Raw genomic sequence first — 16,687 nt, 5'->3', positions numbered from 1 at the left:
CTACAACAACTGGACATGCTCCTGATGAGGTGGCGGATGGTCTCCTGAAGGATCTCCTCCCACACCTGGACTAAAGTATCGCCCAACTCCTGGTCTGTGGTGCAACGTGGCGTTGGTGGATAGAGTGAGACCTGATGTCCCAGATGTGCTCAATTGGATTCAGGTCTGGGGAATGGATGGGACAGTCCATAGCATCAATGCCTTCATCTTGCAGGAACTGCTGACACACTCCAGCCACATGAGATCTAGCATTGTCTTGCATTTGGAGGAACCCAGGGCCAACCGCACTAGCATATGGTCTCACAAGGGGTCTAAGGATCTCATCTCGGTACCTAATGGCAGTCAGGCTACCTCTGGTGAGCACATGGAGGGCTGTGCGCCCCCCTAAAGAAATGCCACCCTACACCATTACTGACCCACTGCCAAACCGGTCATGCTGGAGGATGTTGGAGGCAGAACATTCTCCACGACGTCTCCAGACCCCATCACGCCTGTCACATGTGCTCAGTGTGAACCTGTTTTCATCTGTGAAGAGCACAGGGCACCAGTGGCGAAGTTGCCAATCTTAGTGTTCTCTGGCAAATGCCAAACGTCCTGCATGGTGTTGGGCTGTAACCACAACCCCCACCTGTGGACGTCAGGCCCTCATACTAGCCTCATGGAGTCTGTTTCTGACCATTTGAGCAGCCACATACACAATTGTGACCCGCTGGAGGTAATTTTTCAGGGCTCTGGAAATTCTCCTCCTGTCCCTCCTTGCACAAAGGTGGAGGTAGCGGTCCTGATGCTGGGTTACTGCCCTCCTACGGCCTCCTCTATGTCTCCTGATGTACTGGCTTGTCTCCTGGTGGCACCTCCATGCTCTGGACACTACGCTGACAGACACAGCAAACCTTCTTGCCACAGCTCGCACTGATGTGCCATCCTGGATGAGCTGCACTACCTGAGCCACTTGTGTGGGTTGTAGACTCCGTCTCATGCTACCACTAGAGTGAAAGCACCGCCAGCATTCAAAAGTGACCACACCATCAGCCAGAAAGCATAGGAACTGAGAAGTGGTTTGTGGTTACCACCTGCAGAACCACTCCTTTATTAGGGATGTCTCGCTAACTGCCTATGCTTTCCACCTGTTGTCTATTCCATTTGCACAACAGCATGTGAAATTGATTGTCAATCAGTGTAGCTACCTAAGTGGACAGTTTGATTTCACAGAAGAGTGATTGACTTGGAGTTACATTGTGTTGTTTAAGTGTTCCTTTTATTTTTTTGAGCAGTGTACATTTCTGCTCATTCATAAACATCTATAGCAACCGAGTCAAAAGTTGAACAGTACTCTGAATGGTACTGTTAGTACATGTTTGCTAGGAGTATTAAAGCAATTGTTTCATAGTAAAAGTTAATGAACAGTTGGTTTGAAACAGATGCATATACATGCACTTCTATGTGATTATATGCACACTGAAGGGAAATACCACTTACTTTAGGTCTGAAATTGGTGGTTGGTCCCACATATTCATGTTGGGCTTTTAAAGTTCCCCAGGGATGGTGTATTTTGAAGCATTCGTTGCAATAACTTGCACTACAATCCATGCAGCTCTTTGTGGATTCTTGTGCTGGAGGTTTACATAGATCACACATAATAGCTGTGGCTGCCCTCGCTGCCTGCCTGTACCGTTCTACAATAGTTTCCAAGGTGACATTTCGAAATAGGCCACTGATGCCACGTTCACCAAGATCTACATCATGCCGGCATCCTGGACAAGGGAAGGTAGTTGTCCTAGGAGTCAATGAATTGCGTTTCCAACCTGCGTAGATGGTAGGATCTGGTTTAATTACAATGCAATGAAACATGTTTTACCTTTTCAAGAGATGAAGGAATGCTAATACTGGATTGCATTAAAAAAAATAATGTACATTATAGGCAGATACTAAATTAGTGCCACAGTGTAGTATTATTAAACAACTTTTCAAATTGTTCTTAAATATCTCAAATGAAGTTTGTAATCTTAACATGGAAAATTAAACTACTTTATAAATGGACAGTCCATGACTAAAATTTGGAATGAATACATATATAATAACAACCATAATAGAAGATAGTATAATATAAATGAGAAAGATTATATAATGGGAAGGCTTTGTTTAGATCCTTCCTTATCTAAAAACTCACAATAGCCTGTGGTAGTTTAGGATCTCCCTGCCCAATCTGTCAAAAATGTTTTTAATAAGATATCTGATTCCAGTTGTAAAGCAGAAACAGGGAAAGATCGATCTGGAGCTCTATTATCACCTGCAAAGGGCTTTCAGGAAGGCATTTGCAGAGCTCTATTATCGGCTGCAGAGGGCTTTCCAGAAGGCATCTGAAGGCAAAACAGAGGCCAGGCAATGCGTGTGAGTGGCGGCAAGCAGCCGCAGAAGGCGAGGCAGGTGTTGGGGTGTGCGAGGCCTGGTAAGTAGGGCAGCTCCAACCCCCATCCCCACTCTATCTTATTTTTTACCTGTGTAACTCGCCCCACCCCCTGCTCCCTGGGGTGAGCAGGGTCTTAATTAGGGCTAATTTTGTGGGTGGAACTTAATTTGATCGCATGCACTCAAAAATGTGATAGGGCTTCTTTTCAAGGTGGGCTGTCTTTTTGGAGAAACAGAGTATTTATTTGCATTTATTAAAATATTATTTTCTAAATAATTTCTTATGTACTATTCAGACTCAGAACATCTCTGTGAATCAAAGATAAAGTGATATTATAAGAAAGACGTAGAAAAATGATTAGCACCAGATGCATATGAAAATTTACAACAGAGACTAGTCCATCAATAAACTAATTTCAAATGATTATTTTAAAAAATTGTTGGGACAGCAGGTTTAATCTAAAAAGGTCACACATGCTAAAAGCATACCACACATGCATTTTTAAAATTAAAATACAGTATGCTCTAAACAAAATTTAACTCACTGCACAAACTACTACTGATATAGTGAGAAGTAAATATCATTGAGTACTTATTTAAAAGTAATTGATAAAGTCTTTAAAATGTAAAAAAAATAAGGGTAAACTCCACAGCATGCAACATGCAGATAAGCAATGCCACTGAAGCAAACTTAGGCTGACAAATTAAGCAGAGAAGTAACTTAAGACATTATTATTCAAGTTGAGATTAAACATATATGAAAAATAAAATGTGATATAAATTAAAGTGCAGTGGTCAAGTATAGATAGTATGATTTGAAATGTTTAGATAGTAACATGCTTTTGAATTGCCCCTAAGGGCAAATATTTTCACTAAAGTCAAAGCATGAATGCCTAAAACTGTTTCAAGTTTAATTACAAATAAAAGTAATGTTAATGAAAACATGTGATCATGATGATGATGACGATGATTGTTTTTAAGAGATCTAAGATGTTCTATTAGTCAGGGAGAGAGAAATTATTTTATTCAATATTCTAACAGATTCACAAATAGTTCACAATACCACTCAACAAAGTAGAAAATGGATAACACACCCTTAACTTATTGCAGAGTTTTGAATCAACAGTATCACCAGCATATCACATGAAAAATAAGAAGAATCAGTTCATGGGGTGTATTTAAAAAACAGCAAATTAAGTCAACTGGGTTCATATTTTGACACTAACAATGCTCTTCCTATAGCAACAATAGCCTTCTTATCTTTTGATATATTTTAAGATTATTAGAGAAAGACAAAGATTGAACTGGGAACTAAAATTGGAAACTAAATCACATCTTGGGAATAAGAATTTTTGAACAGAGGTTATTAGAACTAATTAGAATATCTAAAATCTATTACCCCCACAAGGGAAGATTTTTTTGGTTTCATTCACACTTACGGGCATCCAATTCTGCTAAGAAAAATGAATTTTGAAAATGGGGCATAATCTCGTATTATTCTTTCAAGGAAATAATGAAAATACAAACCTGGTGGCCAAAATCAGCGTATGGAATACAGCATTTTCTCTTTTACCATTATTTTCTTCCTTTATGTGATAAAATGTGATTAAAATTCCTTAAATTTTGCAATTGACATCTATACTTTTTCAAAACTTGTTTGTGTCAAAGGAGAACTCAGAATATAAAACAAAAAATTTCACTTAAGACATCTTAATAGACATCAGAATCACTGTACCAAAATTCAAAATACCATTTATTACTTCTAAAGTTAATGTTTTATGCATGTTTAAGTCACCTAATGAAGGAGCAATATTGCCAATTTGAATCCAGTGAGCTCTATATATGAATGAGCAAAATGAAAGTAATTTTTGTTTGCAATATTGCCAACTGATAATTTTGGACTTGACCACTGATACTTAAAATAATTATACTAAACTTAGTATAATAAAATCTATGTTCTACCAAGTTCTATCTACAACCATATAAAAGGAAACATTTCTACCTCTCAACCCATGAGGCCTCCTCTGTGAGGCTGTAAACAGTGAACAGAGAAGCATTTTTAGAAGCTGAAAAGGAAGTATTCTTATTTACAGTGGTTTACATACCACTGTTTTACAGTGGTATGCTAGAGATAACAGAGCATTTCGTAACAGCAAGTTGGTTATGTTTAAGCCATGCACGTTTATTTGAAAGTTCCACTGATGAATAATGGGATTGACATTTGAGTAAGCAAGTATCAGAGGGTAGAAGAAAATTTCTATCACCATTTATATCTGAAAGATAGAATTATTATTATTAGAACATTGATGCTTCTAACTATACTACTGCTAAGGTTTCAAGCATTTTTCCTTAAAATGTGATTTATTAATAAATCTAATCAAACATACATCAATTTAACCTAAGGAATCAAAATTCTTAACCTCACTTCTGTGCTTCTTTAACACCAATAACATAATTTCTTCTAAATATTTAGACAAAAAAATTACAGGTTAGTTTGAAAACATTGTTTGATTACAGGTAGTCCTTGATTGGTAGCCTCCCCATTATGTAAGTCATGATGGTCATAAAGCGGGTCACCACGTGACCAGATCCACTTTTATGACTTTTCCTAGGCAGCTGTTGAAAGACTGTTGTGATCACTAAGTAACCACCCACAGTCATTAAGCAATCACCATGTTAGTTAATCCATTGTTTGCTATGAAGCATTTTTGCTAAAAAAAAACCACAAGTAAATGCCAGTTTTCAGCAAAAATATTAAAAATTGCAATCACATGACTGCGGGACACTGCAAATGGCCATAAATAGCTCATTAAACGAACATCAAAAATGCAATCATGTGAATGCCGGGAGAGCACAGCAATCATCAGAACTTCAGATTCAGGTCATAACTTTCCTTCAGGGAATCCAGTTAACTTCAAAAAGTTGCTAAATGACCGGTTGTAAATCAGGGACCATCTGTACTCAATTTAGGCAATATGAACCTTACTGAGTCTGTATTAACTAAATTTTCAATGTCTAAAACAATGAGGGAATTTGGTACTAGAACTTATGAACTCTTGGTTGAAGGCAACCACTTAATACCCGTATTTTACATGATCAGGAGGCCATCCATTACTCATTAATTTTAATTTTCAATTCTAGTTACAACTGCTAAAATTGAGAATCAAAAAATGTTGATAATCTATTGAAAATGCTTCAAATGATTCAAAGATTCATTAGCTGATAACAATCTATCATCATCTTTGACAACACCAGAAAAACTGCAGTAACGTGAAAATGACAATTAACTCAATCCCCAATGCATATTTTATATGCAAAAGATCACAGATTCATACTCTTGGTATCCAATTTAAAAGGAAAAAGGAAAAATGTGACACACATGACCTCTTCCCTAAGACTCTAGTCAACTTCTATTAAAATTAACAGAATTAACAGCTCTGAACTACATAGATTTGTCAAGTTGATGAAAACATTTCACAAGTTTGTGAAGAATTCCATTATCGTATATGTAAATTAAATCTAATACAGCTACATAGAGAAAGAAATGCAGAAACCAACACCGATCTCAGCCACTCTTCCTAGGATTGCATTAATTTAGTAACTTTATGCAGAATGCAAGTAGCTGGAAATTAAATCGGTACAAAAATATGGCATATTCTTAGAAAAGTGAAGACGCACATACTATGAGGAATCAAACATTGTATTCAAGTAAACAATTAAGCTTTGTTCTACTGTAAATGCTGGAGACCACTAATTTCATGATGCTACATGTATGTGCATAAATACATGAATTATAAAACTTATTTCTTGGAACATTAATACCCTAACTCCATTTTGACAACATTGCAAGAAAGTATCATTTTAAACTTTTTTATTCATTGGTTATTTAATAATACACTGTGCAATTCAGATAATACTAATCAAAAGATATAATTTCTAGTGTTAGATCCAAACTTATCAAACTGCTCAAGCATTTTGACTGTTTGACCTAACTGGATGTAGTTATCATGGCATGCTTTTATTATTATGTTTTGATGTGGTTTTATTAAGATTTATGCTTTGTAAATTACCATATTACTTTAAGAATAATTTTTAAAAACTTTTTTTACATACCTGATCTATTAACCCTGTCAATTCTATCCAAGCTAGGGGAATTCATTCTACTGCGAGGGCTACTATGATTGGAAGTTTCTGAGGCAGCATCATTGAACGAATCTTCAAACGTTAAGTATAGAATTTCTTTTACACATTTGTGGCAGATACTATGTTGACAAGGGAGAATAAGTGGATGGGTAAATAACTCCTTGCATGCTGGGCAGATGAGTTCTCGTTCAATATTCTTAATGGTAACCTATAAATAAAAAGAAATGAGAAACTGTTAAGTACTGTGATGGCTACAGGCAGTTAAAAAAAACATAACATTATTTCAGTCAGGTAATATAAATATAAATACCATATGCTGTACATAGCTATTTTGACATTCAGCGATCCAAATAACCTATAATTTTCACTACAAACAATTGTCCATACAATAACTAAACACAGCAAGATTAATAACTAAAGATTACCATTTTGAGAGATTAAGAATAGTCAAAAATAAAATACTAATTTAATACATTTTGTAAGAGCAAGAACATAAAATGAAATGGGAAAGAATATATAAAATATGACAGTAGAAAGTAGAGCATAGGGCTCCAACCATTATGGAAGTTTTTAACTGACTTGGAAGGAAGGCTGATTTCTTGAGCTTAGTGAAAATTTACTTTGAGCAAGGGAAATGCTCTGCAGAAACCATGATGTTTATTTAAAGTCAATGTATAACTACAGCATAGCCAAATTAAAAGGAAAAATAAATAAATGAATTATATGATAAAAAGCAATAAAGCTATTTTGTAATTCATTTGTATTGTTAATATTGCAATCTTACTCGTGTGTGTGTGTGTATGACTAAACATATATATATATATGTGTGCGCACACTATTTTTTCTAGGTTTACTATATTTGTTAACTATTCTAATCTTATGATCCAAGATGGTATATAATTATGGTTCATTGCACAACCAGCCAGATGTTCACACTGGATTTGGTATTTTTGTCTAAGACCTTGGATAGGTCCTTGGATGGACATTTGATGGTGTTACAGGTATTGTCGCAGGATATAAGCTATTCCAAGTAAAGCCACCTTTTGCGATTGATTGATAGTGAATTTGTCAATGCTAATGTTTCAAATGGTGCTTCATTTTGGGGGGTATTGCACCCAATAATTACTATTGGTATTACCTTTCCTTACTTTTGCCACAGTCATTCTATTTCTATTTACAAGTCTTTGTATTTTGTTATGTTCTCCATTTATTTCTATTCTATTCTGCTGTCTCCAGATACTGCCATATCCACTATCCAGACTTTTTTGTCTTTCGTATTGACAACTATTAAGTCAGAGCTGTTATGTGGCAATTGCCTGTCTGCTTGAATTCTAAAGTTCCAGAGCAATTTAACTTCTTCATTTTCTATGACTTTATTTTATCGTCCCATCAGTTCTTGCTTGCAGGCAAATGATATTTCTTGCGGATCTTCCAATGCACAATTGTTGCTACTTTGTCATTTGTGTTGATAGAGAGTGAGCAATCCAGTTCACAGTTTCTCCTTTGTAGCATGCTATATGACTCAGTATTATCTCCATTCCCTTTTAATATATAAATGAAGCCATTAGGTGGTATCATCTATCACCATGGGATGCGATACCATCAGTACGCTGATGATACTCAACTTTACATCTCCATCCTTGGTGATTCAAATGAAGTTATTGCTGCCCTCTCACAATGCCTGGCGGCTGTGAGGGGTTGGATGGGGAACAATGGACTTTCGATGAACCCTGGTAAGACCGAGTGGCTTTGGATATGTGGCACTTCAAGATCTAGGACTTTAACATCTTTAGATGTTATAGATTGGGGGTACAGTGCCCCAACGTTCAACTTGGAGATTCTCCTGGACTTGCAATTCCTGCTTAAACAACTGGTGTCAGTCATGGCTAGAAAATCCTTTAGACATCTTCATGTTATCCATCATTTTGCTCTTTCCTGAATCAGGAGCCCCTACACTCAGACACTCAAGTCTTGTTTATCTCATGCTTGTACTACTGCAAACCACTCTATATGGGACTACCCTTGAGGAGTATTCGGAACTCACAATTGGAGCAAAATGCATCCATGCAGACAATCCTTGGCGCCCCTAGGGTGGCTCATGCTATACCACTATTCCATGAACTACATTGCTTGCCAGTTTGCTTTTGGATCTAATTCAAGGTGTTCTCATCTTTAAAGTCTTTCATAGCATGGGTCCAGGTTATCTGAGGTACTATCCTACTCCAATGGGATTGGCCTTCCCCACTCACACTGGCAGAAGGGGCATGCAGACCCTGTCAATCAAGCAATTCCAGATGGTAGGGTTCAGGAGCAAAATATTTTCTGCTGTGACTCCTGTCTTCTGGAAAATTGTGCCCTTCTGCAAGGTGAGATCTGCACACAACCAAATTGCCCTGGAGAACTGGCTCTCCCAATACAGTGGGGCCATGTAATTATGGAGATGGTTAATAGATTAAGACCCCATCTCCTTTCTATGTGATTTTGCTCCCTTCCTTATCAATTTGAAATCAATCAACTCAATTGAAATCTTTGTCAATTTGAAATTGTTGTATTTATTATTCTAATGTTTAATCTTGTTGTATTTATTGATTGTAAGCCAAGAACTGCCTCTAGGCAAGCTGGGTGGCATAAAGTTTAATAAATAAAGGCGTTGAAAACAAACCAGGAATAAAGAAAATCTAAAAATGTTAAGTTATTTTTACTATATTACATTTTTTTTCCTTTTTGTAGAAAAAAGAAAATAAATATAACACTACAGAAAAAACAAATGCCAAAAGCAATATAACAATGTTTGATTTTGAGAGTTGCACTTTCACACTGATACCATGGTATGGCAGTAAAAACCTTAAAAGTTTATCAAACCACTTTAGACATGAGAATTAATATCGTTTGTTAAAAATCTATTTTAGCCTAAATATTTTACAAAATAATAATAAATACAATTTATTATTGTATTTTGTAGTTCTAAAAATAGTATTACATAAACTGAAATGCCTGTGCTTTAAATACACATTTAGAAAGCATATGGCAATTTTCTTTGCCTCCTTTCCAAAAGGATTCTGAAGAAAGTACATGGCTAGAAAAAATGCTTGTCCCAGTTACAGTTCAGTCAGAGTAAGTTATAAGCTGGTTGAATAAATCAGGAGATATATTCTGCAACATTCAATACTTTGCCTTTTGGGAATGTCAATTTGCAAGCTCAGCAACCAAAGATTTCAAACAGTCATAATTCATTCTCCAGGAAAAAAATCACTTTCCACTTATTCAAAGAAAAAAGGGAAATGAAATTGTGTTCCATGTTATTCTGTAATATGTTGACTAGAGACACAGTTCTTTTTCAGTTAAAATTTAAAATATGGTGGAAAGATAAGATGCATTTTTCTCACACTGACATTTTCTCAAAGGAATTTTGAAGTACCACAATCTGCAACCTAATCTTTCAAAACATATTTGCTCTGACATAAATTTATAAAGTTTTCCTTGAATGAGTTACCTTTCACTTTGGAAGATACAGTAATCTGCCTTTTTAAAATCTACTTTACAGAGTTGAACAACTAACATTAAACATCAAATGTATCATTTTATGTAAAAGATAGATGACCAAGTGGTGATCTTCCATCTTTGGTTTGAAGCTATTTCATTCTTCTTTCAACTGAATTTTTGAAATCATATCCCAGAGTGAGAAAGAATATTGCAGACTAACAGGGATAATTTTGTTGTCACCCTGAATGATTGTGAGACGATTGGGCGTGACATCCACTCTGGATCACTTCTCCAGAATGCTATTTGGGAAATATGGTATTACAGTGAAAAACTGTTCTCAGAAAAATTATATTGGAATGCCTTACACTGACTTTTGATATCTTTTGTCGTGGCCTTTATGGTGGTTCAAGACACTCTTATTTATGCTTTTCAAAATTTATAAAAACTTGCTCTGAGAAATTACTTGAAGGCTTGATCTAAGATACCATCAACAATCCAACCTCTTTTCAATCTACTAAACTTTGGGAAATTATTAGTTAGGGATTTCAAGGAAGCCCTACATAGGATGAAAATAAACTAAATGAAGCATACTCATCACAGACTGGAAAGCTAGTGTACAGACTGTTTATACAAAAGCAATTTTGGAACAAAGAGTCCTGAAGGAGCTGCAGTGAACAACTAGGTATTATCTTTGGGTTCACAAATTCAGGTCTGTTTTTTCCCAACTTCACATTGTTTACCAATAACAACTTTGACTTCAGTCTCCAACATCCTGGTTTCATGCAGATTACAGTGCAGTCTAATATTCTGATTTGCATTGGTTATCTTTGTTTGAGGAAACTGCAGTAATGCAAATAAAATTGGGAGTGACAATGGGGAACCTAGTCTTCTTTTGCCTCAATTTCCCTCTCATTTTCCCAAGCACATTTGCATACATTCATCTACTTGTCTGCATGTCCCCTTTAGATAGCAAGGCTGAAATCATCTTGTTTGCTTGTGCAAAGCCATTCATGACTGAATGACTAACCCTCTCTAGACAATACTTAGACACAGTGAAAAGCTGGAAGATGGACTGCACTTACCCAGCCTAGATCAAGAGAATATGAAGGATGGACATACTCACTTGATCTCTTACACAAGCTCCAATAAAGTGTCCCTACCACATCTGCAACAATGCAGGCATTCCTGAAAGAAGTCACGGTCAAAGACTGCAATAGCTGACAACTCCTCGAGTCCACCAAACGCTCAATTACACACTATGAATTTGCACAAAGCTTTGGTGAGAGCACAGCTCGGACTCCAAGCCTATGTCTTGTCTTAAAGCAAACAAGGGGGTGGGAAAAGAGTCAGCCTTCAAGCGAAGGACGGACGGGTGAGGCGATTTGGCAAGCCGGCTGCTGGAAAGACAGCCACAATCTCTTCGGAGAAGGGAGCGGAAAAGGCTGCCCAGAGAGTTCTGCTTTTGCAGCCGAGCCATGAGGAGAAACAGAAGGGAGCCAGCCTGCCGCGATCGGGGCTCCCTTCCTCCCCACGATCGGGAGGAAGCCACGGTCAAGCCCCACAGGTCGGGGGGGGGGGCGACTCAGATCCTCCCCCTTCCCTCCCAAATGACGACCCCCGCCCCGTCAAAGCCCCACCTCGGGGGAACCCTCCCGTCTCTTCAGCCTGCCATTTCCCTCTCAGGAACACTCACGACGGGTTCCAGCCGGTCCCCTTCCATCCTGGAATCGTCACTACCACTGACGCCGCTTTCGGTCCCGGACGGTTGAGCCGAAGGTGCCCGGGGCGCGCGGGTCTGGTTTTCTCGCTCTCTTCGCAGACTCTCGGAACCGGTCGAGTCCGCCCTTCCCCCTCCCGAGAGCGCGGCGCGAGGGAAGGGATCAAGAGAGCACGCGCGAAGCGGCTACGAGGCGCCCAGCAGCTGCCACTGCTGCCCCTAGGAAACTCCGGCACCGGGCGGGCGGGTGGGGGGGGGAAAAGAGGTGGGGCAAAGGGAGAGGGGCGGGGCCTGCCTGGCAACAGCCTCCACGCCACAATGGGGGCGGAGCGTCAGCGCCACCTGGCACCTTTGTTGAGCCGCCGTTAGGATGTTTTCCCCACTTTTCGCTTTCCAGGAAGGGAGCGGGGCAGGGCGTACGAGTTCCCTCCTGACCATCCCATGCATGGGAACGCTCCTCTCCAAAAGAGGGTCGGGATGGCCATGCCTTTCGGTCGGGCTCGAACCAAAATCATCGCCGCCGCCCGTTTCCAGCCCAGCGGAGTGTCTCAGGAGGTCCGCAAGGGCAGTTGCAATAAGGGTTGCGCGTAACTGGATCTCCGTCTCAACGGACAAAAAAAGACAAGAGAAGGGAAGAAAGGAGGAAAAGGCCGCAGTTTTTACATTATTTTCAAGGCAAATGGGAGTTTTACTTTAGAAACGACAATTATAGAATTAACGCAATTTATAATTTTCCGATACAGAGCACCGGTATAATTTTTCTTTGGGCAGAATCAGGAAAAGCACTAATCTTAACTCGCTGATGTTTTGACTTTTTTCTGAAGCAATTTATGAGAATTGGCGCAGATTAGTTACCCTTTGCAGGCCTAGGGTTTCCGCAAGCCACTCTTTTCTTAGTCTTGGTTCCACTCGTTTATGAGGAGGAGTTTCAAAACAGCCTAGCCTAGCCTAATATAAGAATTTCAGAATTACATTAAACTGGGAAAATTAACTCTGAAAATAAAATATCTGCTGTCCTCATGATTTGATAACTAACTGGAACACACTCTCACTGCAGGCAGTGTTACTCTTAATATGGTAGTTGCACAAGTTTGTGCAATGTGCATTTGGCCTTTAGATGTATTTAAACACAGTCCAAAACCTATTTTTCTCCATAAAAACAATTTATAAGGAAGGTTGGCTTGAGAATGACTGGCAAAGTCACCCAGTAGCTGAGGTTTATGCTGCCATAAGCTATGATTTACAAGTACACTAAACCTAAGCCAAACCACATTATAGCTTGATTGTAATGTGTGAACTTAATGAAAGAACTTAAGAGACAAAATATACTTCCCTACTGAAATATCACTTATTGGAGTGGTTTATTACAAAATGCTTAGGATTTCCCACACTTTAAGAGGGATGGAGGGGGTGTTGAAATAAAGACATCTTCACAGCCTGAAGACAATGGTGCATGTACAGCATATACTGGTGTTTCTCAGCCTTGACAACTTTAACAAGTGTGGACTTCAACTCCCAGATTCCCCAGCCATTATGACTGACAGATGAATTTTGCAAGTTGAGAAACACTGGTATACACATTGATTCATGTTGCTGGGAACTGATACAGAGGGAAGTTGTAGGTAGACACCAGTCTTCCATCTGACTAAATAAAACCTTTGGGACAGTAAATATCTTCAGATTTACATATCTTTGCCTCAAATGTCTTTGATTTACTTTAAAAAAAAGTTTGATTAAAACAAAGAATCTGACCTAAAGCTTTGTTTAAAACCATTTTCCTTTTCCTGTATTTCGCTTCCCCACCACCACACACAAAAAATCTTAGGGCCATTCATCACTATCAGGCTATTTCCATCCAAGTCAACAGAAACTATACCAATGTAAAAGATATCCTGTTGTAATGATGAGGCAGTTGAGTTGTTTGATCATAAACAACTGAATCATGATCTTTATTGGAGTCTATTCTTGCATTTATACACATTTTTAGTTATCCTCCATCACTAGTTAACTTTGGTTACTGCTTAACTTTTGTTATTGTTTAGCACAGTAATCCATACAATTAATTATCTAGTTAAAGTCTAACATATGTTTACTTCCTCTCTCTAATCCTCCTTTAGATTAGTGACCTTGTTTATCTGAGTTGTATTTGCTTGGAAACATTCTTTATCTGAGGTTTGCCATCCGAAATTGGAACATTCCTGCAATTACAACTCTACAATATCCTATCCATTGCTAATCCATACCCTGCTTCAAATCATCACAATCTTGACTTCCTTCCAAGATGACAATACTTAAAATATTTTATAACTTTGATGCTTGTGACAAGGGGAAAATATCCATCAAAGGAAAGCTCTTGACCTTGAACTAGAGACAGAATGAAGACAAATGATGTATATAAACAAAAGCAAAAATCATGTTTGGCTCCTTTTATGCTGCAGTCAGATATCTTTAAGGGAAGACCTTTCATCACAAGCATAACCAAAAGTGATTTCCCCATTATTTAAAGAATATAAGAATAGTGCATTAAAACTAATTTAGCATCTCACAAAGGTGATAACGTTTTTATTTTTAATAGCAGGCTAAAAATGCCAGCTGGATAATTTTGGGCCAATCACACACGCGCAGCCTACAATGCCAGGCTCAGATGACAAGCCAGATGGTCAATTCTCACACAACCAATGAAACAAAACTCAGTTGAACAAAAAAAAAAGGCAGACTGCCGTAGTTGCAGGTAAACACTACCAGGAAGAATATATGGATCCACACTTAAATATAAAATGGGCTCATCATAAGTCTACAGAGATTCTCAGTCATCCAGATCATGGTTCTCCCAAAGGTTCTTTTCCCAAAGTCCAAATGGATTTTTTGTTGGTTTTTCTTTGAAAATATTCAGCTCCATCTAAGAAGCTTCTTCAGTTCTGAACTAAAGAACCTTTGATGAGAAGTGAAATGTTTTCAAAGAAAAAAAAATGAAGTCCAATTACCTTTGTGAAAAGCACCTTTGGGGCTCATCATAAAACTTCAACATTTCTTGCAAATACACATATGTGTACACACACACACACACACACCAATAATGAGCTGCTGAGAGAATGCCTCAGGACAGCAAATGATATGGGAGAAAGATCAAACAGAAGTAGTACTATGACAAGACCATACCCTACATGGGATGTACAATCAACTGATACCTGAGGTGGCAGCTATTGGGAAATCCTACTAGTGGCTGGAAAGGGATGGATTGAAAGCACTGATTGTAACAGCACAAGAACAGGCACTAAGCACCAAATTACTAAAAACAGGGACCTACCAATTAGACAGGACACAAGATGCTCACTATGCAGAGAGGCCTCAGAGACAGTCCAACACCTAGAAGCAGGGTGTAAGATGCAGGCAGCAACAGCATACACTGAACTGCACAACCACGCAGCTGGCATTGTATACAGGAACATTAGTAGTATGGAGCTTCTGGGTGACATTGGAACCTGGATCTGCACCCTACACCAGGTACTGTTCTTCACCCACTTTAACTCAAAGTTAGAACGGCATGACAGTGCAGTACACATTGCTATTATTTGAAATCATGCCGTCAATTTAATTAACAAATTAATCTTCTAAAACAATAATTGGTTTCAATAACATGCCTATTTTCTTTGAGAAACATGTTCTTCCTTGAATCTCATTTTAGGGGATACATTGCCTGGGTGGGACCACAGCTTGATGGAGGAATTTATCCATCATACTCCCCCACTTTTTTCTTTTTCTGATTATTCCCTACTTTCTTTTTCTCCTTTCCTATTCCCCATCCAAATTACACAGTAGGCTGCCAGAAAAGGAGAGATCATTTTGGCTAGAGATCCAAACTGAATGGAATTAGATGGAAATTGTAACACTGTGTAGAATATCAAAATGGATCATACAGTATATTAGGCAATAGATATATACCATTCTTTGCAATAAATATATCAAAACTATACACTAATATTGCAGTATCTTTAACAAGCAGCCATAATATTAAGAAAATATAGCAAGAGTATTAACACCCTTCATCTAACTATACGAACAGCACTTTATTCATTCTTCACCTAATCTATATTGGAACAAAGTGGCTCTGACTCAGCAGAGCTCTTGAAGATGTACACTAATTTACTTTGTTCAAATGAATGCATTACAGTAAGAGTATTTCTTCCTGTTAGCAAAGAAAATAGACTAAGTGCTCTTCCGGCCTACCAAATACAGGAAACCACAGACTAACATTTTCAGGGCAGATACGTGACTTCACAGTCTGTCCATTTTTATTCAAAAATTCATTGTACTGAATGGAGTTCATTCCCAAAAATATGAGGAATTAACTTATGACAAGAATTTCTATTCAATACCTTGGAGTAAACCCTGAGTATTTATCAGAACATACTTCTCCTATAAAAATTGATAGGTTTTGGGGAGTACAGAATGATTCTTCTACACAGAAACTAGCCTTTTCACAAAAAAACTGAACTAGATTCTTTACCTATCCATTATTATTCAGGTGTGCAAGTTATCAGAATGAACCGTTATTTGGAACCAATGACAATGGTTCTGTTTGATAATTGCAAGCCATTTGAACATTTTTTACTATAGAAAAGCAGTATGAAAACAGATGATGAAAGATGAAAGTAGGTTTCCTTTAGTGAGTCAACAGAAATGGCCATTAAGGGAAAAGTTTTACATTATTTAAAAAACATGAAACTGATGGACATCATCTTGTACAATAGTACATCCTTCTTCTGCCTATAATCTTCTATCACACACACGCACGCACGCACGCGTTCTGGAGCAGTGTTTCTCAGTCTTGACAATTTTAAGATGTGTGAACTTCAACTCCCAAGAATTCTCCAGCCAGCATGATGGGCAATTGCACTCAGAAGTCAACTAATAACCAGTACAGCTTGTGTGACA

The 16,687-nt window shown here is 38.1% G+C and overlaps 1 protein-coding gene across 5 annotated transcripts in view; it reads right to left on the bottom strand.

The window, feature by feature from the left end:
* TRIM36 (tripartite motif containing 36) overlaps nt 1-16,687 on the bottom strand; it is a 42,673-nt gene that overhangs the window by 17,592 nt on the left and 8,394 nt on the right. Inside the window, exons 1-4 of one of the 5 annotated variants that reach the window (XM_087926937.1) lie at nt 11,729-11,973; nt 6,523-6,760; nt 4,412-4,441; nt 1,480-1,805 (exon numbers count right to left, since the gene is read on the bottom strand). In XM_087926937.1, the coding sequence (XP_087783063.1) occupies nt 1,480-1,805; nt 4,412-4,441; nt 6,523-6,760; nt 11,729-11,755 (621 nt within the window). In that variant the 5' untranslated portion in view covers nt 11,756-11,973. Of the gene's footprint in view, nt 1-1,479; nt 1,806-4,411; nt 4,442-6,522; nt 6,761-11,158; nt 11,221-11,728; nt 12,032-16,687 lie in introns of those variants that run through there. The other 4 variants (XM_087926936.1, XM_026720093.2, XM_087926938.1 and 1 more) reach the window with 4 other exon arrangements.

The sequence above is a fragment of the Pseudonaja textilis genome, chromosome 2 (genome assembly GCF_049901715.1).
Source record: "Pseudonaja textilis isolate UNSWEBS1 chromosome 2, rPseTex1.2, whole genome shotgun sequence".
NCBI classification, from domain to species: Eukaryota; Metazoa; Chordata; class Lepidosauria; order Squamata; family Elapidae; genus Pseudonaja; species Pseudonaja textilis.
The sequence above is the reverse complement of the archived record's forward strand: the minus strand, read 5'-3'. Positions and strand labels throughout refer to the sequence as shown.